Source organism: Hevea brasiliensis, chromosome 11 (genome assembly GCF_030052815.1).
Source record: "Hevea brasiliensis isolate MT/VB/25A 57/8 chromosome 11, ASM3005281v1, whole genome shotgun sequence".
NCBI lineage: Eukaryota > Viridiplantae > Streptophyta > Magnoliopsida > Malpighiales > Euphorbiaceae > Hevea > Hevea brasiliensis.
Genome location: NC_079503.1, coordinates 95,620,993 through 95,646,763, shown reverse-complemented (window position 1 = coordinate 95,646,763; position 25,771 = coordinate 95,620,993). Strand labels below are relative to the sequence as shown.

At 32.1% G+C, this 25,771-nt stretch overlaps 2 protein-coding genes across 2 annotated transcripts; one reads left to right on the top strand and one right to left on the bottom strand.

The window, feature by feature from the left end:
• The first annotated feature begins 426 nt into the window (after positions 1-426).
• On the top strand, positions 427-3,682 carry LOC110633810 (cysteine-rich receptor-like protein kinase 10). The gene is made up of 7 exons (XM_058130401.1): positions 427-1,358; positions 1,510-1,644; positions 1,769-1,890; positions 2,007-2,217; positions 2,340-2,577; positions 2,886-3,036; positions 3,127-3,682. The coding sequence occupies exons 1-7, from the start codon at positions 551-553 to the stop codon at positions 3,457-3,459; spliced, it is 1,998 nt and encodes a 665-aa protein (XP_057986384.1). The 5' UTR covers positions 427-550; the 3' UTR covers positions 3,460-3,682.
• An 18,007-nt stretch (positions 3,683-21,689) lies between these two features.
• Positions 21,690-24,737, bottom strand: LOC131170702 (cysteine-rich receptor-like protein kinase 11). The gene is made up of 6 exons (XM_058130403.1): positions 23,779-24,737; positions 23,527-23,586; positions 23,244-23,365; positions 22,936-23,146; positions 22,535-22,772; positions 21,690-22,124 (listed from the first exon to the last, which is right to left on the bottom strand). The coding sequence occupies exons 1-6, from the start codon at positions 24,593-24,595 to the stop codon at positions 21,905-21,907; spliced, it is 1,668 nt and encodes a 555-aa protein (XP_057986386.1). The 5' UTR covers positions 24,596-24,737; the 3' UTR covers positions 21,690-21,904.
• Positions 24,738-25,771: the final 1,034 nt, after the last annotated feature.

Genomic DNA, 25,771 nt, shown 5'->3' with positions numbered 1-25,771 from the left:
TAATTGGACCAACATCAACCAATGAGGAAAAGCCAACAATATATAATTAAAAAGTTTATCAGTTAGTGCGATTACGCAATATAATATTAAAAAAATTGAGAACTCATGCGACCTTTTCACTTCGGTCGTTATCCATTGGCAATCTTTTTATAACTATTGAATTGTTGGTCAATAATGCACATTTTTACCGCACTCAACTCGATTGCTTGTGAAATTGTACTAATATTCTCCTCACCAAATTATTATGTTTGTAATTTCTGATGCCCATAGGCCATGTAATGCAAGTTTCACATAAAAAAGAAAAAATGAATCCTATTTATCATAAAGATATTCTGATGAAGAAAATTAATTTGGGTTTGACTTTGACTTGGTGTAATGAGGCTTCTTCTTCGCTTCTACACTGCTTTTCATAAATGTCATTTCATTACCATACCTAACTGACAAGGAAGGAAGGCTTTGCAGTTCAAGAAAAAACAAAAAAAAAGGAAAGGCTTTAGCTTAGCTTGCATTTTTCAGAAAGAAAATAAAGAAAACAGAACCAGAAGCAAGAATGAGCCCTCTTAAATTATTCATAATCTTACCTTTCTTGCTCGTAATCACTGTAGCACAGTCTCCGACTTACCTCTATCATTTTTGCTCAAATACAACTACTTTCACTGCAAACAGCACCTATCAGGCCAATCTAAATCTCCTTCTTTCTTCTCTTTCCTCTAACTCAACCGGCAATAATACTGGATTTTACAGCACATCTACCGGGCGGGACCCGGATGATATCTATGGTCTATTTCTCTGCCGCGGCGATATTACCTCCGATGCCTGCCAAACTTGTGTCACCTTGGCCACCACGGAAATAGTCCAACGTTGTCCCGTTGAGAAAGAAGCCATAACATGGTACGATCAGTGCCTTCTGCGTTACTCAAACCAGTCCTTCTTCTCCATCATGAGCGAACAACCTATGGTATACATGTGGAATACGCAGAATATCACAGATCAAGATCGTTTTAACGAGCTATTGTCGAACTCCATGAACGATGCGGCTACTGAGGCCGCAAGTGCTTCATCAGGAGCTAAAAAGTTTGCTGTAAACGAATCCAATTTTACTGCGTTTCAGAAACTGTACAACCTCGCGCAGTGCACACCGGATATATCCAGCTCTGATTGTAACCGGTGTCTTCAGGTAGCTATCTCAAATTTGCCGTCTTGTTGTGGTGGAAAGCAAGGAGGAAGAGTCTTGTCTCCGAGTTGCAATATTCGTTATGAAATTTACCCATTTTATAATGCTACAACGCCTAGGGCGCCACCGCCATCACCGCCTGTGGTTCCCCCTCCGCCTACAGGTTCAGGGACAAGACCACAAGGTAAAGTTGACTCGTACTGTTTAAGGTTAGTAAATGATTATTTCCAAGGCGCCAGTGGCTGTTGTTGGAAGTTATCATTTATTCCTTGCCATTATCCTTGTAGGAAAGTAAAGATTTATCTACTTAGCCTGATATTTCTCGATTTAAGCAGGAAAAAGCGGCATCTCAGCTGTTACAATTGTAGCCATTGTTGCTCCAATTTCTATCTCTATTGTGCTTTTTTGCATGGGCTACTGTTTCCTAAGGAGGCGGGCAAGAAAGAAGTATGACGCTATACAGGAAGATGGTAAATAATTATTCAATTTCTTCTTCTAATTATGGAAGCAATGTTCTTTTTTATGGTTTTGTTCTTTGCTTTTGTCGCAAAGGATTCACAGAACTCAGTAAACATGTCCTTGGTTTTTATGTAGGTGGAAATGAAATTTCAACTGTGGAGTCTTTACAATTTGATCTGAGTATGATAGAAGCTGCTACAAATAACTTCTCTGATGATAACAAGTTAGGTGAAGGTGGATTTGGTGGTGTTTACAAGGTGGGCAGTTAGTAACCATTTAATGATTGTGAATTTTGTGCATTCTAAGTCCATTAACCCTGAAATTTTAAGTAGTTTGGAGAGAGTTCTAACGATCCGTGGATGTAAATTCCCAGGGCACACTTCCTAATGGGCGAGAGATAGCTGTGAAGAGACTATCAAGAAGCTCTGGGCAAGGGGCAGAAGAATTTAAAAATGAGGTGTTATTGTTAGCCAAGCTTCAACACAGAAATCTTGTGAGGCTGATTGGATTCTGCTTGGAGGGAGAAGAAAAAATTCTTGTCTATGAATTTGTTCCCAACAAAAGCCTTGACTACTTTCTTTTCGGTCAGGATCTTCTAAACACATATCTTACTACTGTGTTTTGCTCATGAGGAATTCATTATTTGTATTTGTATTGAATCTAACATGCAGATCTGACATAAATGTTTGATTTCATGGATATATAGACCCTGAAAAACAAGGAAAATTGGATTGGGAAAGACGATACAAAATCATAGGAGGAATTGCTAGAGGGTTCCTTTATCTTCATGAGGATTCTCGACTTAGAATTATACATCGCGACCTTAAAGCTAGCAATGTTCTGTTAGATCAAGATATGAACCCAAAAATAGCAGACTTTGGTATGGCCAGAATTTTTGGAGTTGATCAAAGTGAAGGAAATACAAATAGAGTTGTTGGGACATAGTAAGTTTACAACTTTTCCTGTTTGTTCTGTTTACTCTAGATTTATGAATTTTTCCATAGCATTAAGAATGAGAAGATAGCATTATATTCATGCTCTTATTACTTCCATCCCAGAAAATTCAAGGTGAGCTTCTTCATATCAGCATACATGCTTTAGTGAGTTTTAATTAATTAGTTGATATGCCCTGTTCAGAATAATATTTACAAGCATCAATTAGGTTAATTTTGTACTTATTGCAAGGTTCATTAAAGAAAATTTTTTGGTTTGTCTTTTTACCAACATTTCTCTGTCGGTGTTGATGATTTAGTGGATATATGTCTCCTGAATATGCAATGCATGGACAATTCTCGGTCAAGTCAGACATGTACAGCTTTGGTGTCTTAGTTCTCGAAATTATAAGTGGAAAAAAGAATAGTTCTTTCTATCAAATAGATGGTGCTGATGATCTTGTGAGCTATGTAAGTTTGAAGTTTTTGCCCTTTGTGGATTAAATGGAGGCCTAAAGCTAGCTGCAACTACATAGGCATAATTACTTGAAACTTTTGTAGGTATGGAAACATTGGAGAAATGGGACACCTTTGGAAGTGTTGGATCCAGTTTTGATAGATTCACATTCAAGAAATGAAGTCTTAAGATGCATCGAAATAGGGTTGTTATGTGTTCAAGAAGATCCAGCTGACAGACCAACAATGGGAACAGTAGTTCTTATGCTTAACAGTTATTCTGTTACTCTTCCAGTGCCTCGGCAGCCAGCATTTGTTCTCAACAGCAGATCAGGGCAGAGCTTAACATTAAAGGCGTTGGAGTCGGATCAATCTACTAGCAAGTCAGCGCAATGTTCTGTTGATGAAGCATCAATCACTGAAGTATATCCTCGATAGTCACAAGATGGGACTTCTCCAAAAATAAACCAATGGAACATCGCTCTTTAGTTGCAGATTGCCATCGTTATATATTTAAATCTTTTTTCTGAAAGTATTGGAAATGTTTTACTCTGAATAATAGAGGAACTTTCAGCTAGGTGATCAAGTTAATTTCAACGATATTCCTAGCCAAAATTGCACTGAAATACTATATCATCAAAAAGCAATTTATTTCTCTGAATGCAGAATGTAACCAAATAAAAATGCCTAGCATTTTCTGGCAATTTACAGAGCCAAATCGTTTTCATTGTGAATTCTTGACGGGTGATAGTCCAAAAAGACAAGCTGTAGAATATGAAATAAAACTCTGCAAAACCCCAACTTGGAAACTTTGCTAGGATTTCTTGGAAACATCGGATTTTTAAAAAATTGTCAGATTTTTCATAAAAATAGAAAGAAAAATCTGTGCGTGGATGAGAGTAGATTAACATTTGAATGTTCAATAAATATCATCACTAATGATGGACCTAGGTATTGACTTGAAACATGCCTTACCTTCCACGGCAAAGAAGCTTAAATTCTACGCTGAAAATTTCCAACCGTAAATCCATCCTTTATATGTGGCCGTGTGAAACTGTGTAGAGACATGGTGAAATAGAATCGCCCTTAGTTTTCTCATTTCTGTATGCAGAGCATGTTTCTTTTTCTCTGTGTTAGGTCACGTACGCAATAAAAGCACATGTGGGGTGAGATGGAAGTTGTCTTCCATTTGTGTCCCTTCGGTCAACGGATTGTCTTTTGAATTGCAAAAATTGAGGGCTCTTTCGAGTATGATAGCTCCCTTAATCTTGAGATCAGAGTAATTATTGATATTTTCAATTTAATCAAACTCTATAAAAAGGATCTATCACTAAACCTGTGATATCTAATGAGATGAATCATTAGATAATATGTCATCGCCTTCTATAGCACTCTGAATAGAAATAATATTTAGATTATATTGGTGTAAAGATTTGAATCAAGTGGGATAAGGCCGAAGTCAACAGATTTGTCTTTTGTGCTTCCTTCTTCTAGCTTTCTGATTTTTCAACTTTCTAGCAATTTAACTAGGATTCATTCAATCACACAAAAAAGTTAGAAGCAAATAGCAAGTTTGCTTTGAAGCAGATAGTAAGTATGCTTTGACTGCTACTATGTGTTTGAAAGGAGGAAAGTGGGGAGGACAAGTCAAGGAGGGTTAAATTTACGTATTTATCCCCATAAAAAATTTTTAAAATGAAAAAAAGTTAAAAAAAAAAATTTAGAGTTTTATTGAAAAAAGTAAAGAGAAAATACTCAAATTTTATTCCTCTATAGTAAAGTTGAAACCTTTCTGTTTTCTTTCCTTCATATTATTGTCACATTGCTTGGTTTCTAATTTTAAATTTATATTTTTTATATTTCAGAAATTTATTTTTGTAATAATCCGTTTTATAAAAATATATAAATCGATAAAAGTATAAATTTTTATTTCACATGAGTAAGGCCTAAAGCAATTAGAACAGAGGAATTAAATTTTATTTTTGAAAGTACAAATTTTCAATATTATTTTATAATTTAATTTTGCTATTAAAAATAAAAAAATTTAAAAATCATTGGATGCATGAAGAATACTAAAATTACATTCATAAATATATGCATTCCCCTTCATTAACTCATGAGCTGGGTCAAAACTGTAATTGTTCAAACCCATAATTTGATTTAAACTGTGCCTGAAAAATTATGTAGTTCATGATAAATCATGGAAATATGATTCCTTTTAATCAAAATAGTAATTTGATTTTACATGAAAATAAATTATTTATGTTTAAATTAAAATATTAATTTTAATGTTAATCAATTATTTTTTTTAAATGTAATAAATTGTAGCTTATAATAAATTAAACTTATAATAAATTAAGTGAAAATAAAATTTAAAAAATATGAATTAAAAATTTCATATCCCAAGAGTGCTGATTTTTTTTAGGTGAATTTGGATTTGGTAATATTAAAATTTTTTCATATAAATAATTATGAAATAGAGATCCAATTTTATTAAAACTCATTAAAAACAGTAATTCATATAAAATAATTTTATTTTTTATTTTAATTATAAAATATAATTATAAATTTTCAGTAAATATATAAATTTTATCATGCCCATTTTAATCGATTCATTGTTCTTTAATATATATATATATAATTTTAAATTCTTAATCCTATTTTTTACCATTTCGTTTTTAATTTACAAGTTTCATTTAAAAAATAATTTCAAGTTATTTTTTAACTCTAAAATTCCGTAGTATTTGTATTATTTTAAGAAACTCATTTCCAAGGTAATGTTAACTTGTACTGCTTAAGGTTAATAAATGATCACTTCCAAGGGACAGTAGCTGTTGTTGGAAGTTATTTATTCCTTTGTCATTGTCCTTATAGGAGGAAAGTGAAGATTTATCTACGTGATATTTCTCTATTTGCACAGGAAAAAGCGGCATCTCAGCTGTTACAATTGTAGCCATTGTTGCTCCAATTTCTATCTCTGTTGTGCTTTTTTGCATGGGCTACTGTTTCCTAAGGAGAAGGGCAAGAAAAAAGTCTGATACTATGCCGGAAGATGGTAAAATAATTATTCAATTTCTTCGACCAATTATGGAATCGCAATGTTCTTTTGTGGTTTTGTTCTTTGCTCTCGTCCCAGAGAATTCACAAAACTCAATTAACATTTCCTTGGTTTTTATGTAGGTGGAAATGAAATTTCAACTGTGGAGTCTCCGCAATTTGATCCGAGTATGATAGAAGCTACTACAAATAACTTCTTTGATGATAACAAGTTTGGTGAAGGTGGTTTTGGTGATGTTTACAACGTGGGTAATTAGTAATCATTTAATGATTGTAAATTTTGTGAATTTTAAGTCCATTAACCCTGAAAATTTTGGAAAGGTTCTAAGTGAATTCCCAGGGCACACTTCCTAATAGGCGAGAAATAGCTGTGAAGACACTATCAAAAAGCTCCGGTCAAGGGATAGTAGAATTTAAAAATGAGGTGTTCAACACAGAAATCATGTGAGGTTGACATTTTCTTCTAAACATCTTATTATGTGTGTTGAATCTAAAATACGTAGGTAGATAGACCAGTATTGTCACGATCAAACCTATGGGCCGGACCGGCATTAGGACCTTGGCCAGTCTAGAGTCTCCGAGGCTCATAGTAAGCCTAACTATTCATTAACCCAACTCTAAGGCCCATTTGGACTCAATTTTAAGAATTCAACCGGACAGAGTCCGGACATAAAATAGACCTTTCAACGGAGAGTTTTTAACTCACTGGACCTGTAAACACATTATATAATCAATCATTCTTTTGTGGTTTTGTTCTTTGCTCTCGTCCCAGAGAATTCACAAAACTCAATTAACATTTCCTTGGTTTTTATGTAGGTGGAAATGAAATTTCAACTGTGGAGTCTCCGCAATTTGATCCGAGTATGATAGAAGCTACTACAAATAACTTCTTTGATGATAACAAGTTTGGTGACGGTGATGTTTACAACGTGGGTAATTAGTAATCATTTAATGATTGTAAATTTTGTGAATTTTAAGTCCATTAACCCTGAAAGTTTTGGAAAGGTTCTGACAATTTCCCAGGGCATACTTCCTAATAGGCGAGAAATAGCTGTGAAAGGACTATCAAAACGCTCCGGTCAACACAGAAATCTTGTGAGGTTGACAGTTTCTTCTAAACATCTTATTTTGTGTGTTGAATCTAAAATATGTAGATAGACCAGTATAGAAATATTTTGCTTTTAAAGTGGAGTCGTGAGATATTCAGGAAATACAGTGGATTAGAGTTTGAGAATTGAGTAATTGTATTTTATTTTTTTGATTATAATAAAATTTTTTATACTATATTATTCATGAATATAGATCTTATGGTTTAATTACGTAAATTTAGTGTTATTCTTTTTTTTTTTTTTTATATTGCCTGATTGTATGTTTCTTAGATTTATGTGTCTATTATAATAATAAAATATTTTATAAAATCTCCTAAATATTTCATAATAATAATAATAATAATAATAATAATAATAATATCTTAGCAAGAGATTAACATTATTCTAGCATAAAATCCGCATTCAGCTAGGCTCCAATATGAAGCACTTTTTCTGTCTTACAACACCTCTACAGAATCCTTCCATTCACGGTTGAATTATTTTATTAATTTATTACTATATATATTATTGTATTTATTTATTTCAAAATTATATGTATTATACTGTAGAATTTTATTATTTGGATTGTCATCATTTTACTTTAGATTAAGATGGTTGATTTTTTTGTTATTAATACATTTATCTAATTAATTTTTAAAAAATAAAAAATAATAAACAATTTATATATTTTGAGATTGTTAATATAAAATAAGTGTTCTGAGCAATTATACTTTATGTATTATGAGAATATCAATGTTGTATATTGGCGTTTAGCAATAAAAAAAAATAACATAAAAAAAAAAAGCTATCAAGTGGGAGACATGGATCTCTTCATTGGCTAAGCTTGTAACATAATTGGCTGAGCAAATATATATCACAGCGAATGCCAATATTGTACATTGGTCTTTAACATTAAGAAAAATGAAAATAGAAAATGGGACCTTATTTCTCTTCAATGTTGACTTTAGAATGCCTTACCCTCCACAGCGAAGAAGCTTAATTCTACCCAGAAATTTCAAACCATTAATCCGTCATTGATATATGGCCGTGTGAAATTGTGTAGACATGGTGAAATAGAATCGCCCTTAGTTCTCATTTTTGTATGCACAACAGGTTTAAGTCTTATTTACAATTGGGCATACACATTCAATCAATTAACAAATTTTATCTTAATTAAAAAAAAATTATGATAAATCCCAAATATAAATATATGGTGATAATTTTTTATTGACTAAATATATAAATTTACTCCTGAATTTTACTAAAAAAATCCCGTGGCACCTTTAACTTTTAAAACGTCTCGTAAGACACCTCAACTCCTGTTAACATGTCGTAATATATCTCAACTTATATATGAAAGTGGAATTAAGATACACTTTCAATTCTAGTCAGCAAATCGTTATGTCAGCTATTTAGTTTGAGAGTTTTAAAGATATATTAATTCTATTTTACAAGATTTAAAGTGTCTTAAAATTTTTTAAAAATTCAAGATATCATGAGATTTTTTTTAATAAAATTCAATTGTGAAATAATATATTCAACTATTTTTTATTAGTTGAGTGTGTATAAATAGGGATGGCAATAGGATAAATTTTGATGGGTATCAAATTCAACATAATTAGAATAAATTTAAATAATATATAATCAGATTTAAAATAAATTTAAGTTTGAATTTAATATTCATGATGAATTTAATTTTTCATATTAAATATCTATTACCTATATTTATAAATCTCTATATATTTTATTTTATATACAATAAAATTTAAATATTTTATAAAATTATTAAATTTTTAAAATATAAATTATTTATAAAAATAATTTTTTATATAAATTATTAAAATATATAAAATTATATAAATTAGATATTTTTTAAATAATAATAATTAAATTTTAAATGAGTTCAACTGATTAAAATAAAATTTAATTGAATTTAAGATAAATTTAAAGTTTATAAGTATTAATTAAATTTAAATTTAAATACAATGATTTGTGTGTACTTTACCGTCCCTACCCCTACGTATAAATATTCCAGAGGATGTAAGAATGCTCGTTTTTCCACAAGTTAGGTAGCTGTGGGTCCACTTTCACTTGAGTCCCTTTCCATGGGTTGTCTTTTGTGCTTCCTTTTTCTTGCTGTCTGATTTTTCAACTTTCCAGTAATTGAACCAAAGGATTCATTCAATCACGCGGAAAGTCAGAAACAGACAATAAGTTTGCTTTACTTCTACTACTAGGTTTGAAAGGACGGAAAGTGCGGAGGCAAGTCAGGGAGTATCAAATTTACGTATTTATCCCTATAAATAATTTTTTTAAAAAGAAAAATGAAAAAAAAATAAAGAGAAAATCATTTTAGAGTTTTATTAAAAAAGTAAAGAGAAAATAATAAAATTTTCTTCCTCCACGCCTTAAACCTTCTTGTGGTTTCTAATTTTATATTCTAGAAAGTTTTCTATAATATTATTTTTTTTATAAAAAATGTATTCCAGAAAAATATGAAATTTTATTTCATATGAGTAAAGCCTAAAGCAATTAGAACAGAAGAATTAAATTTTATTTTTGCGAGTGGTTTAATTTTGATATTAAAAATATAAAAAAAATTAAAAAAATTATTAGATGCATTAAAAACATTAAAATTACACTCACAAATGTGTGATTTCTCTCTAAACTATGAAAATTAAATTTTATATTTATGTGAATAAAAGAAAATTACTTCTAATATATTTATAATTTGTAAAAAAATTATCTTTAATTTTTTTAAAAAATAAAATCTTTATTTCTTTATTTAATTTTTACTTAAATTTAAATTAAAATTTTTCTTATTTAAATTTAATCCATCATCAATTTAAAATATATAATTTATAATTAAATTTACTTATTAAATATATAAATTTTAAATATTTATATTTTGATTTAAATTAGAATAAATGCAGTCAATAAGAAGACCTCGTTGGCCAACTCAAAATCTCCGCGTGTGGCCGTTGTGGGGTTGCTTAAGCTAGAATTTGTGTAAAGTTTGGTTTCTTAAAGTAAATTTAAGTGTATATATAAATTAATAAAATTAGCTATTAAATTTAAAATTTTTAATAATTTAAATACATATAAAATATTAAAACATTATATCTAATTTTTTAACATAAAAGAGAGGGCAATTTTTTTTTTTTTTTTTTTTTATAAAGGATAAACGTGGGCACGCCACTGAACAGAGTAGATGACTTCTAAGCATAATATACAGACACAATATTATAATCAAATTGGAGTAAAATTATCTAATTCATCCTTTATGACTTAGAATATATTTAGTAGAATGTAATGAAATCATAATTATATTTCATGTTTCATTATTTTGTTTGGCTATAAAAAAAAATTGATATAATAGAATTACAGTTACATTGTATTATCAATTATGCTTTAATTAATGTAATAATTATTAAAAAAAAAATCATGATTAGTTATTTTGGTTTATTTATTTCATTGTCATTACTAGCTTTGGCACAGGCCAATGCCAACACTATTCTGTCCAATTTCGAGTTGAAAGAAATTGAAGATTTCGGTTTTGGTTCGATTATAGTTCTTACTCGATCTAATTTTATTTAATTCAATTTTTTTAAATTTTTATTTTTTTTAAAAGAAAAAAATGTTGATTCAAACTGATTGAAATTGATTAGTTTGGTCCGATTCAATAGAGAGGGAGAAACTAGCTATTTCAATTCCATGATGGTTCAAAACTGATAGTTTTGATATGATTTCAATTCGATCAATATTTGATGTAACTCAATGATTGAATTTTTTTTTTCTTAAGTAAAAAAGTGGTGCGAACCGAATCAAAATGTTTAAGATTCAAGGGGGAGGGACTAGGACTGGTTCTCTACCAAAACGATCTCAGTTCAGTTTGAGCTAGTGAACAGTTGACAAGTTCTAGGTTTGATATTGCTGATTCTGGCCCGATCTGAATCACGGATTGGTCTACCGTAACACTTAGCTGCCAATCATCTAATAGTTATCAGTTCCTTGTTATTACCACCACACATAAACTAAATATTAAAATAGAAAATGTTGACCCCGTGTAGCTCAAAATGAGCATTGATTTTGATGATAACAAAACTCAAAGAGAATCTATCTAACCTAACCTTAAAGTGATGTGTAGATTCTTTGTCTTATGCATAAAGAACCTTTGAAGTTGCATCTAAGAAGAAAATATACTCAAAGGCATTCCAAGACAAATTCAAAATGAGAAAAAGACTATGGAAGCCAAGACTCAAAGAAAAGGTATGAAAAGCATAGTGTTAGAGTCTTAGGTCTTTTGTGAAAAAGAATGGATGAGAATTTAGTCATATGGAGCTCAAAAATGAAAATTTATTTTCTGATTACTTTTTCTCATCATGACCTTGAACACAACTATTGAAACATTTTTTAAAGGTCTAAATCATTTTACATTGCAAGTTGAGACATGCAGCTGTTGACTTAGTTTCCTAACTGGTTTGCTAAAATTTTCGGTTTGCTAATGTGTTTGCTAAAAAACATTAGTTTACAAACCAGTTTGCTGACTGCTCCTAAAATTTCATTAGTTTGCTAACTGATCAGAGCTGCTCAACTTCGCACAAAAGGACAAAATAACAGCCATTTTGTCTTGGGCAGTGTGTATAACGTTCCAAAAGGGTTTCAAACGGTCTAAAATGATTTGGGACTATAAATACACCTTCTTTACTTCATTTACACTTGATGAAAGCTTACATTTAAACTCCAACATTGATTTTTCATTTATTGCTTTCATTCAAGAGCTTTAAAGATTTTGAGCTACCATTGGTAAATTAACTCATCTCTTCTTTATAGTTTGATTTGTAATGAGTAAGAGTGAGTGTTGAAACATTGAATTGCATTCAAGAGAGGTTGTACAAGCACCATTGAAGCTTGAGAGAGTAAGTGCTTGAGATAGCACTTGTGAAGGTTTCAAGCTACCTTTGTAAAAGCTTGGTGTTGAGAAATTGTAAAGGGCTTTTGGTCTCTTGCCTTCAAAAGAGCAAATAGTGGAGAGAATACTCAAAGAGGGTTCTTTGAGAGAGTGGATGTAGGCTAGTTAAGCCAAACCACTATAAAAATCCTTGTGTTTGATCTCTCTAACCTTTACCTCTTTACTTTTGTGCAATTTAAATTTTTCCTCATATACATGATATTGAATGTTGGTTAAATAGATTGAGTTGATAAATTTGTGGACATATTGAGTGACTTGAGAAATTGGTTGTATATTGTATGATGAATGCTTTGTTAGATATTGCCATATATATTGATTGAGGCTTGAATTGCAACTTAGGAACACATTGTTGAAGCACATATTACTTTCATTTTATATAGAGAAGCACCTAGTTGAACAAAGCCACAATTTTTCATTAGGCTACAAGCAAGGGCCGAAAAATTGTTAAAGTCCAATTCACCCCCCTCTTGGACTATTTTGGGACAACAAATTGGTATCAGAGCCTGACTCTCTTGCTTAGGGTATTACAACCTTAGAGTGATCCATAATGGCTAGTTCATCTAGTAATACTGCCGGTATACCTGCACCATTAGCTGAAGGCTACTCAATCACTAGACCACCACTTTTCAATGGCACTAATTATTCATTTTGGAAAGTAAGAATGAGAAATTTCATACAATCTGTAGATATTGATGCATGGAGAATTATTAAAAATGGTCCACATGTTCCTCAAAAGAATGGTCCAGGAACTACAAAAGTTCCAAAACTTGAAGATGAATATGATGACAATGATTGGAAGAAAATTTCTATAAATGCTAAAGCTATTAATATTTTGCATTGCTCACTTGACCTTAATGAATACAATCGTGTTTCAGGATGTCAATCTGCTAAGGAAATTTGGGATAAGCTTGAAGTGACTTATGAAGGAACTGATGTTGTTAAAGAATCCAAAGCAAACCTTCTTATTCGAGATTATGAGCTATTTGAAATGAAGCCAGGAGAATTAATTGCGGATATGAGTACAAGGTTTACTGATCTTGTAAATCTTCTCAAAGCACTTGGTAAAAGATTTGAGGAAGCTGAACTTGTGAAGAAAATTCTTAGATCACTTCCAAAATCTTGGGAAGCAAAGACTACAGTTATCCAAGATACCAAGGATTTTAAAACATTCACTTATGATGAACTCATTGGATCTCTCATTGCACATGAGATGGCATATAAGAAAGATAAAGTTGAAAATGAGCAAAAGAAGAAGAAAAGTATTGCTCTCAAGTCAAATAAGGATGAAGATAAGAAAAAAGGAGTTGCATTCAAAGTTGACTCAAGTGACAACTCAAGTGCTTCAAGTGATGATGATGATGAAATGGCTGTGCTTGCAAGAAAATTTAAAAGAGCTTTCAAGAAGGGAGGAAGCAAATACAAGAACTTCTTGAAAAAGTATACTCCCAAGGATAAACACTTCAAAGATTCAAAAGAAGAAGTTGTATGCTATGAGTGTCACAAACTTGGACATATCAATCCCAAATGTCCATTGCTCAAAAAGAAGAAAGGAAAAGAAGATAGGAGCAAGAAAGCTATGAAAGTAGTATGGAGCAACAGTGAAGAATCTTCAAATGATGAATCAAGTGACAAAGAAGCTGCTCTTCTTTGTATGATGGCACTTGAAGAGAAAGTCGAGAGCTCACAAAAGGAAGAAGAAAGTGACAATGAGGTTTGTTGCAAAGGGATGAAGGAAAGTGAAAAATGGTATATAGACAGTGGTTGCTCAAAGCACATGACTGGTGAAAAGGACAAGTTTTCAGAAATTGCAATGAAAGATGGAGGATATGTAAAATTTGGAGACAAAGGGAAAGGAAAAATAATTGGAAATGGCACAATTGGCACCAAACCTTGTATTAAAGATGTATCGCTTGTTGAAGGTTTGAAATACAACTTGCTAAGTGTAAGCCAACTGTGTGATAAAGGCTTTGAGGTAAAGTTTACTTCTTCTCTATGTACAATCAATAACCTAGATAATGACACACTGTTAATTGCAAATAGATCTAATAATGTTTACTTGCTTGACGTGAATAATTTTGAAACTAATCATGGTACATGTCTAGTATCTCTTAATAACTCTAGTTATTTGTGGCATAGAAGACTAGGTCATGCAAGCATGCATACACTCTCAAAATTGTATAAAAAAGAACTTGTTAATGGTCTTCCTAAGATTAATTATGAAAATGAATTTCAATGTAGAGCATGTGCACTAGGAAAGCATACTAGAGCATCTTTTAAATCTAAGAATATTGTGTCTACCACTAGACCACTAGAATTGCTTCATCTTGATTTATTTGGACCCGTAACTCCTACTAGTCTTGGTGGAAAATCATATGCTTTAGTTATTGTTGATGACTATTCAAGATATACATGGACATTTTTCCTTGCTCACAAAGATGAAACTTTTGAAAAATTCACCTCGTTTAGTAAAATGATTCAAAATGAAAAAGGCTTTTGCATCTCATCTATAAGAAGTGACCATGGAACTGAATTTGAAAATCATTTGTTTGAGAAATATTGTGATAAACATGGAATCAATCATAATTTTTCAGCTCCTAGAACACCACAACAAAATGGGGTAGTAGAAAGGAAAAATAGGACTTTGCAAGAAATGACTAGAACTATGTTGAGTGAAAATAATTTGCCAAAGTACTTTTGGGCTGAAGCTGTTAATACATCTTGTTATGTGTTGAATAGAGTTTTGATTAGACCAATTTTGAAAAAGACCCCCTATGAGCTTTGGAAAGGAAGAAAACCAAGTATCTCATATTTCAAAGCATTTGGTTGTAAGTGCTATATTTTAAATAACAAGAAGGATAACTTGAAGAAATTTGATGCTAAGTCCGATGAAGGAATCTTTCTTGGGTATTCAACAAAGAGTAAAGCCTATAGAGTGTTCAATAGAAGAACTTTGGTTATTGAGGAAACTATTCATGTTTTGTTTGATGAGACTAACCCTTCTATCAGAAGGAAAAATGTTTGTGATGATAATAATGAGCAGGTTTTTGGAAAAGAAAATATAATATCAAGTCAAGAAATGGACCAAATTGATGACAAAGATGAAGAAACTCAAGGAGAAATCACAATAGAAGTCCATGATGCCAATGAAGATCAAATCAATGAAGAAATGCCAAATCTGGAAGAATTACAAGTAAATGAGCCCCAACATGATGATTTACCTAAAGAATGGAGATTCCATAGAAACCATCCTCAAGAAGACATTATTGATGATCCATCTCAGAGGATGATGACTAGAGCACAATTGAGAAGATATTTTGGTAATGTTGCTTTTGTTTCACAAATTGAACCTAAATGTTTTGAAGATGCTCAAAATGATGAAAGTTGGATTCTTGCCATGCAAGAAGAACTAAATCAATTTGAGAGAAATAAAGTTTGGAATTTAGTGCCTAGACCAAAAGATCATTCAATTATTGGTACTAAATGGGTTTTTAGAAACAAAATGGATGAAAAAGGCAATGTTGTTAGAAACAAAGCTAGACTAGTGGCTCAAGGCTACAACCAAGAGGAAGGGATTGATTTTGATGAAACCTTTGCTCCGGTTGCTAGAATTGAAGCTATTAGAATGTTGTGTGCCTTTGCATGTTACAAGGATTTTATGCTTTATCAAATGGATGTCAAGAGTGCATTTTTAAATGGTTATATTGATGAGGAAGTGCATGTTGCACAACCTCCAGGCTTTGAAAATCATGAGCATCCAAATCATGTTTATAAACTTACTAAAGCTTTATATGGTCTAAAACAAGCTCCTAGAGCATGGTATGAAAGGCTTAGTAAATTTCTCTTACAAAATGATTTTCAAAGAGGCAAAGTGGATACAACACTTTTTGTTAAGAAGCATCATAATGATATGCTCATTGTGCAAATTTATGTTGATGATATAATTTTTGGTGCTACTAACGAATCTCTTTGCAAGAAATTTTCTAAGATTATGCAGAATGAATTTGAAATGAGCATGATGGGTGAGCTCACATTCTTCCTTGGACTTCAAATTAAGCAAATGAAAGATGGCATCTTCATAAATCAATCGAAGTACATCAAGGATATGCTAAAGAAATTTAAGATGGAAAATTTGAAGAGCATGGGCACTCCTATGAGTTCAACAATTAAAATGGACAGTGATGAAAAAGGTAAAGAAGTAGATACCAAGCTTTATAGAGGTATGATTGGCTCTCTTTTGTACCTTACTGCATCTAGGCCAGACATACACTTTAGTGTTTGCTTGTGTGTAAGATTTCAATCATGTCCAAAAGAATCCCATCTAAGTGCAGTTAAAAGGATTTTTAGATATCTCATTGGCTCACAATCGATTGGTTTATGGTATCCAAAATGTGAATCATTTAATCTTGTTGGCTATAGTGACTCTGATTTTGCTGGAAGTAGACTGGATAGAAAAAGTACTTCAGGTACTTGTCAATTTCTTGGTCTTGCACTAGTTTCTTGGCACAGTAAGAAACAAACTTCAGTAGCTTTATCTACAGCTGAAGCAGAATATATAGCTGCTGGTAGTTGTGTTGCTCAAATTCTATGGATGAAACAACAGTTGGAAGATTTTGGTTTGAAATATAATCTTGTTCCAATTAGGTGTGACAACACAAGTGCCATAAACTTGATTAAAAATCCAGTCCAACATTCAAGAACTAAGCATATTGAGATTAGACATCATTTTATTAGAGATCATGTTCAAAATGAAAATATCAAAATAGAGTTTGTTGCCTCTGAAAATCAACTTGCTGACATCTTTACAAAACCTCTTAATGAAGAAACATTTTGTAGAATTAGAAGGGAAATTGGCATGTGTGAACCCTTTATTTGAAATTTAATTCATAATAATTTCATTTTGTCCAATGTGTGAATGATCTGCTGTGATATAGGTTTGATAAGAAATCATTAAAGAACATTAGCTAACTTGTTTGTGTACTCGTGAAATTAGTTTACTAAGTTGTATACTAATATTGCGTGGCTAAAATTAGTTTGCTATATCATGTACTGTTCAAATTTCAAACCAAAAGGTGATTGTTCTTGAAATTTTCTACGTGTTCACCAATGCATTTATCTTTTCACATTTGATATCATACTCTCAGTGATGTGTCAGACATGTAGAAATGTTTACTTGTGCATATAGGGATAGATAGATTTGTGTGAAATACAAAATAAAGTAAAAAAAAAAAGGGGGAAAACAGGTTCAGTTGAAAGTACAGTGAAAATGAAAAGCGCGGGACTCAAGAGGACTTAAACCCTCTGCCACACGAAACCTCCATGCTTTCTCTCTCTCCTCTGTTTCGATTTCCGACACCTCCCAAAACATACCCAATATCTCTTTCCGGCGAAACATACCCTAACTCACTAAATATCCCAAGTCTCCTTTCCTCTTCCTCTCTTCACTCATCGAAACACCATTACCAGATTACATTTTGTTTCAATGGCTCGCACCAAACGAAAATCCCCTGTTGCTGCAGCTGCTTCATCTTCCTCGTCAGCCTCTGACAATGTTCCTGTCGCGGCATTGCGAAAGAAAATGAAAGGAAAGCAAAACTTACCTAAATCAAAATTAGCTAGTGAGTCTTCAAATCCATCTAAGGGTGTCAAATCCCCTATACCGACGCCAGAAAAGAAAAAGACGGGACAGAAGCAAGGGATGGATACCCAACGAAAAATGCGTACCGTAAAATTTTCGGGTTCAGTGGATAAAGCACTGTTGGATTGCAAATTCATCAAATGGGAGAACTTTAATCAGGTAAACTTTCAATTCAAAGAGCTTTTTGAGTTTCAAGGATGGTTGGATGTGTGTGAATGTGCAAATGAGTATTACCCTAGGCTTGTTCAAGAGTTTTATAGAACCATGAGAACTGTTGATGATGAGGACAGATTTGAAGTGATTTTGAATAACAATACATATGATGTTTCTGTTGAACTGATAGCCACGGCCTTGAAATTGCCCTATGATGGAAATAAAATTTCCACACATAAGGATGTTGCTAGGGTGGCAGGATTCAATTTGGTTGAGTTTGAAAACGAGGTATTTCCTATTAACACTGCTGCCAATGAAAAATCCACCAGTACAAAAGCCCTCCAACATATCAAAATCATTCACAGTATGGTGAATTACATTTTCTGTCCTAAATCTGGTAGTTATGGTTATTTGAGTCACTTGGACATGTGTATTATGTGGCACATTGTGAATAAAGTTAGGTTGAATCTAGCTTATTTAATTTTCAAAAACATGTGCAAAGCTTATGGGATTGGAAAACTGCCGTATGCACATCTTCTGTCTGCTGTGTTTAAAGAGCTACATGTGAATGTTTCTAAGGAAAGCTCTAGGGCTGACTTGATAGTGCTTAGAGAAATACATTCAGACACTGATGGGAGAAAGACAAGATTTGAAAAGGGTGGTTCCTCCTCTGCTAAGGTTGATTCTGAATCAGCTAGTGCATTTTTGAGTGAAATTCAAGGGATAAAAGCTACTGTTAATGAACATTTTAGTTCAACAAATCAGTCCCTTGACATTCTCAGAAAATTTATGGATGTGGTTGACTATAAAGTGAGTCACTTGCTCACTCAAAATGAGGAGTTAAAGAGGTTGATTATGGATCTTCAGCAGGCCAAGGAAACTGGAGTTCCAACTAAAGTTGAGGCTGCTACTCAAGTCTCTGCTGATAAGGGAGAAAGCAACAAAGTTGAAGAGTCTCCTGCTGCTATGGCATATGAAAGTGGCCAAGTAGCTGAACCTGACCTTGAACCTGCAGTGGATGCCCATGTTGAGCATGCTAGTGACCAAGTCATTGAACCTGAGATTGGTCCTACAGCTGATGTACCTACTGAGCTTGATGGTAAAAAGGTTGTCGAAACTGAAAGTGAGTTACCAAAGGAAGGTGAAAAGGTTCTAGAATCTGAAAAAGTTGTTGAACCTTCAACTGCACCACCAGTTGAGCCAGCTGCTGTCCCTACGCAGCACCAAGAAACTTCTTTAAAAGATCACCAAGCTAGTGCTCAAACTCAGCTATCTGCAGCTGCTGCCCCTGCAGCCAAGAAAGGTAAGAAAAGGTACAAGTCCACTATGTCAAATCCATATCAGACGTTAGCTGCTGCTCTTGAACCTCCTTCTGAAGAAGATGAGCCCGAGAAAGATGATCAAGTGGCTGACTAAGCACCTCAGGCCCCTGTTATTAAACTGCCTAGGAAGAAAATGGTGCCTTCAAAATCCACTCGCAGGAGTAAAAGACTTAAATAGCATCTCATCTGGATTTTTAGTTTACTGTTTGCATATTTAGTTTACTAGTCTGTTTGCTGATATTGGTTTTTAGTTTGCTACTGTCTACCTTACTGCATTTACATTTTGGCTAACATGATTCTTTTTGGGTATTTTCTCCTGTTTCCTTTTTGATTGCTGACAAAAAGGGGGAGAATGGATGTGGATATGTGAATATGTGTTTATACTTGTGTTGATGGATATGACTGTGTTGTGACATGGAAATGTGAAAGTGTGTTGATATGTGTTGATACTTATGTTGATACTTGTGTTGATGAATATGATTGTTTTGTTCATACTTATGTTTATACTTGTGAAATTTTTTTTGAGAATATTGTGGATATGCGCATAAACTCAGGGGGAGCTTATGTACAGAAAATAGATTTCTTGGAAATTATGGGCATATATTTAGGGGGAGCATTTTCGGTATACTATACTGCTTGGATTTACATACTCACATAAACTCTCACACACTTTTATTTTTTATTGTTGATTCAGTTGAGTTTTGTCATCATCAAAAAGGGGGAGATTGTTGACCCCGTGTAGCTCAAAATGAGCATTGATTTTGATGATAACAAAACTCAAAGAGAATCTATCTAACCTAACCTTAAAGTGATGTGTAGATTCTTTATCTTATGCATAAAGAACCTTTGAAGTTGCATCTAAGAAGAAAAGATACTCAAAGGCATTCCAAGACAAATCCAAAATGAGAAAAAGACTATGGAAGCCAAGACTCAAAGAAAAGGTATGAAAAGCATAGTGTTAGAGTCTTAGGTCTTTTGTGAAAAAGAATGGATGAGAATTTAGTCATATGGAGCTCAAAAATGAAAATTTATTTTCTGATTACTTTTTCTCATCATGACCTTGAACACAACTATTGAAACATTTTTTAAAGGTCTAAATCATTTTACATTGCAAGTTGAGACATGCAGCTGTTGACTTAGTTTCCTAACTGGTTTGCTAAAATTTTCGGTTTGCTAATGTGTTTGCTAAAAAATATTAGTTTACTAACCAGTTTGCTGACTACTCCTAAAATTTCATTAGTTTGCTAACTGATCAGAGCTGCTCAACTTCGCACAAAAGGACAAAATAACGGCCATTTTGTCTTGGACAGTGTGTATAACGTTCCAAAAGGGTTTCAAACGGTCTAAAATGATTTGGGACTATAAATACACTTTCTTTACTTCATTTACACTTGATGAAAGCTTACATTTGAACTCCAACATTGATTTTTCATTTATTGCTTTCATTCAAGAGCTTTAAAGATTTTGAGCTACCATTGGCAAATCAACTCATCTCTTGTTTATAGTTTGATTTGTATTGAGTAAGAGTAAGTGTTGAAACATTGAATTGCATTCAAGAGAGGTTGTACAATCACCTATTGAAGCTTGAGAGAGTAAGTGCTTGAGATAGCACTTGTGAAGGTTTCAAGCTACCTTGGTAAAAGCTTGGTGTTGAGAAATTGTAAAGGGCTTTTGGTCTCTTGCCTTCAAAAGAGTAAATAGTGGAGAGAAGACTCAAAGAGGGTTCTTTGAGAGAGTGGATGTAGGCTAGTTAAGCCGAACCACTATAAAAATTCTTGTGTTTGATCTCTCTAACCTTTACCTCTTTACTTTTGTTCAATTTAAATTTTTCCTCATATACATGATATTGAATGTTGGTTAAATAGATTGAGTTGATAAATTTGTGGACATATTGAGTGACTTGGGAAATTGGTTATATATTGTATGATGAATGCTTTGTTAGATATTGCCATATATATTGATTGAGGCTTGAATTGCAACTTAGGAACACATTGTTGAAGCACATATTACTTTTATTTTATATAGAGAAGCACCTAGTTGAACAAAGCCACAATTTTTAATTAGGCTACAAGCAAGGGCCGAAAAATTGTTAAAGTCCAATTCACCCCCCTCTTGGACTATTTTGGGACAACAGAAAATATCATCATTACATTTTATTTTACAACTAAATATGGGAATGGAATCACAAGATCTATTACATTATATTACCCCTAATAGACTTGGTCTTAAAACAAATAGAAAGGGGAAAAATATAAAAAAAATTAGAGTTACTTCCATGCTCCAATATTTTTAACGTGGTCCTACCTCTGAAATTGAACACTGATTAACTGAGAGTTGGGAAGAGCAGCTTTTGGATTGAGTACCAGACATAATTGTTGTATGGTGGCCATACCTACGATATGCAGGTTTTGACAATGCAGGGACAAAGAACAGCACTACCAAGCATGAGAACAACCGAAGCCATAGTTGGCCTTTTTGCTGCATCATCTTGCAAGCACAGCAATCCTATTTGGATACATCTCACTATATCATGTGTCGAAGCAGCTCCTATCAGAATAGGATCTATGATATTTGAAGCAGTCCCACCAATCCAATTATCCCATGCCTACACAAAATTCAAAAGAAATATGCATATGATCTTTTTAATTATTTTTGTTTAGATTTGCCCATATTCAATAGCCAATGTAACGGAGAAATATAGAAATAAAAATATTTTACTTACAAAGGTTATAAGGTCCCCTTCTCCTTCTTCCCCAATACGGAATTTATTACTCTTTTGGCCAGTGATAATTTCCAAAATCAATACACCAAAACTAAAAACATCTGACTTCACTGAGACGATTCCGTTAAATACATACTCTGGAGCCATGTAGCCACTGAATCCAACAATTAGTCAACTAATTATACTTTATAATAGTCGTAAACACTTCATGATTATAAACAAATTGTTTACTTTGTTTCTTTTTTGTAGGATTTATTAATGATACTAAAAAAAATAACGGTTTAATTTTAATAGCAGGTTATCATTGCTGCTAAAAATTAAGAATTTAATGTCAAAGTAAATTAGCAGCAAGTACCAATTGCTACATAAAAACTTTGTAACTAAAGTTGTTAACAACACTTAACACAAATATTTGGTATTAATTAATATTGTTAATATCAAATTTCTAATAAGATTAAAATTAATACCATTAAATTTAATATTTGTTATAGCAAGTTGATAAGTGATGGAGGAATACAGAAGTGTTGTTACAACAATATGTTTTAACTAGATTCTTATACTTACAAGGTTCCCACAATTTTGCTTGTAGCATCCTCAGATTGATCTATGGGAAACAACCTTGCTGTTCCGAAGTCTGAAATTTTAGGATTCATTTTTTCATCTAGTAGGATATTACTGACTTTGAGATCACGATGAATAATGCGAAGTTGAGAATCTTCATGAAGATAAAGAATTCCTCGAGCTATGCCCACTATGATTTTATAGCGCATGTTCCAATCCATTAGTAAACGCTTATCTCGATCTACAAATTCACAAACTTGCATGGTCAATTGTTTTATTTTTCTTTCAAGTTATTGGGCCCTAGTGAAGGGGAAAGAAAATACTGTAGCTTATATAAGGATGCATCAGAATTATTATTAATATGAAAATGTTAGCAAATAAATTAATGGGTATTTCAGGAATACCGTATATGAAACGGTCGAGACTTGAATTTGGAACATATTCATATATGAGAAGCCTTTCATTTCTTTCAGAACAGAAACCCAAGAGTCTAACCAAATTCCTATGTTGAAGTCTGGCCACTAGCATGACCTCGTTCTTAAAGTCAACTCTTCCTTGCTTAGAGTTTCTTGTTAGTCTCTTTACAGCTACGACTCGTCCATTCGAAAGAACACCCTGACTCATATCATCGAAAAAAGGAAGAGATGCAAATCAAAATGAATAAGGAATTTTACTAACTGACATTCTTTCTCATATATTGCGGTTAAATTACCTTGTAAACAGTACCAAATCCACCTTGTCCAAGCTTATTATGATAAGAGAAGTCATTTGTTGCAAGTCTGATAGTCTCAAAATTGAATTTCGGGCATTCTGTGCTACTATTTTCATCCAAATCTTCACGAGATCGATGAAGAATTAATATGTATACAGGTAACATAAACACAACTTAAATAATCATTTCACAAGATTCAAACTATATCATATAGAAAAATGATGATCTTTTAGTGAATCCAAGTGCTATGCAATAACAAAGTAACTAATAAGTTAAAACTTACCTTTGGTTTCTTGCTTAGGCTTCCTGTAATAGAAAAGGCTGCAAGTGAGGGCAACAAGTGCTGCGAAGATAATTGTAGGAACAGTGATGATTACAACAGTTCAAGCAGATGTAATTCCATTCTCTGTCCAGGCCAGAAATAAATATTCATATGCATATATATGCTTGAGTCAAAATGAAACTGAAAGATTAATTATGGAGTGAAGTGATAAACAGTCCTATCGCTTTTGGCAAAGATTTTTTGTGGGCCTACCTTTGCTTATTGTATTATTGGTTGAGTGGGGAGAAATACTGACTGGAGGTGTTGGAGTCGGAGCATCAGCAATAGAATTATTGTAGAATGGATACAAATCCCATCGGAAAATACAGCTAGGTGTATAAACCCCACCTCCTTGCTTCCCATGGCAACAATTGTTATATTGTACCACTGCCTGTCCTAGGCAATAGTTGCAATTACTTTGGGAAATATCAGGAGTGCACTGCATCAACGCGTATATTTTCTGAAAGGGTGTTAAATCTGCTTCTCTAGTTGCAAACTTCACCTTGGAAGAGCCCATGGAAGCTTTTGTTGATAAGCGAGCCATCAAATTGCTCCATATCTGATCAAACTCTTCCATATTGAATTTGATGTCACCGGTATTATAGAAAATTTCAGGAGGGTCTATCTCCACTCGTCCAAAAATCGAGCGGTTTGCATATCGTATGATGCAGTTATCTCCCGCGGCCCACCACGAAATTGCTTCTTTCTGGTTAGGACACTTTTCAATTAAATCTATCATTGTTGTATTGACACAATTGGAACAAGCTTCTGATGAAGAGTCTGCTCTGCAAAGCGCCAGACCATAAACTTCATCTGCGCCTTGTCCTACTGTGGCGGTGTAGAAACCACCATTTGCTGTGACATTTGAAGCTAGAGAAGAGAGGAGAAGACCCCGGTTTTTTGCGTAGGTACTATTGGTTGTGAAGTTTCCTGTCTGATAACATCGCAAGGCATTGGTGAGGTAGATGCTTATAAGAAAATGGAACAGGAGAGATGCGATATTTATATGGCTGACTGATCGATTATCCATGGTAGTTTCTCCAAATCATTAAAATAGGATGCTGGAAAAAACTCGCATTTTGATATTGCAGACAGTGGAAAGCAATTAGCCAAATGCCCAAATTAAGCGCTCAAGAGCTCAGATCTTTTCCATGTATGGTAGCACCAGCCCATTAAATTTTTTTTTCTTCATATTATTATTTGAGGAAATTATTAAAAAAAAGTATCATGCATATATTCAGACCCTTCACATTTACTTTGGACATAAACATTTAAAATACAAAATTTACATATATGAGTATTTTTTAGGTGATTCAATGTCGAAATAAAAAATAACTCTGATATCAAGTAGAAAAAATGAGTAGAATTATAAGAGTTTTACTTTTCTTATCTTATTCCACATCATGCGGTACAATAATTATTAAAAGAAATTATTAAAAAATTAGCATAATGCTCATGTTATGTATGGGTATTTTATACTTTTTATTTTTTAATTTAAATTTTAATTACATTTTAAATGAGAAAAGTTATTATTATTAAATTAATTTTAAATTAAAATTTATCTTTTATTTAATTTAATTTAATAAATTTTTACCTGTTATAATAATAAATTTTTAATTAATTTGTGATATAATTAACTAAAGTACCTATTTAATTCTTTTTATGCATATATTAATAGTAATTTCCATGATTATTTCATTTAAAATGTAATAAAAGTATTTTATTAAAAAAATAATTTAAATTTCATAAAATATTTATATTTTATCTCATAATTTATATAAAATTAATATTTTTTAAATTAGAGAAAATAACATTGTTTTAAAAATATATAAATATAATATTTTTTTGTTATTAATATAATAAAAAATATTAAATTACTAATAATAAATTGAATTATTTAATTTTAATAATAATGAAAGTATGTAACATTATTATTAGTTAAAAATAACATTCAATTATATTATTTTTTTAAATACTCCATCTAAGTGTAAATGTTTTTTTTTTATTAATTTGATATATTTTTTTATAAAATAATTATTTGACAAAAATGTTATAAATATACATAAATTTATAATATAAAATTAAATACATTTCATAAATATTAAAATTTTAAAATATCGTCATTTTTTATTAATATAATAAATATTAAAAATACATATTATTTTTTAAAAGATAGATTTCATAATTTAAATATTGTAACTTTAAT

Excerpts from the sequence above, each read along its gene's own strand:
- LOC110633810 (XM_058130401.1), top strand. The coding sequence starts at position 551 with ATGAGCCCTCTTAAATTATTCATAATCTTACCTTTCTTGCTCGTAATC. Across the intron at positions 1,645-1,768 it reads TGACGCTATACAGGAAGATG|GTGGAAATGAAATTTCAACT; the intron begins GTAAATAATTAT and ends GTTTTTATGTAG. Across the intron at positions 1,891-2,006 it reads GATTTGGTGGTGTTTACAAG|GGCACACTTCCTAATGGGCG; the intron begins GTGGGCAGTTAG and ends GTAAATTCCCAG.
- LOC131170702 (XM_058130403.1), bottom strand. The coding sequence starts at position 24,595 with ATGGATAATCGATCAGTCAGCCATATAAATATCGCATCTCTCCTGTTC. Across the intron at positions 23,366-23,526 it reads GCCTAAGCAAGAAACCAAAG|ATTTGGATGAAAATAGTAGC; the intron begins GTAAGTTTTAAC and ends GATCTCGTGAAG. Across the intron at positions 22,125-22,534 it reads AGCAAAATTGTGGGAACCTT|TGGCTACATGGCTCCAGAGT; the intron begins GTAAGTATAAGA and ends TGTTGGATTCAG.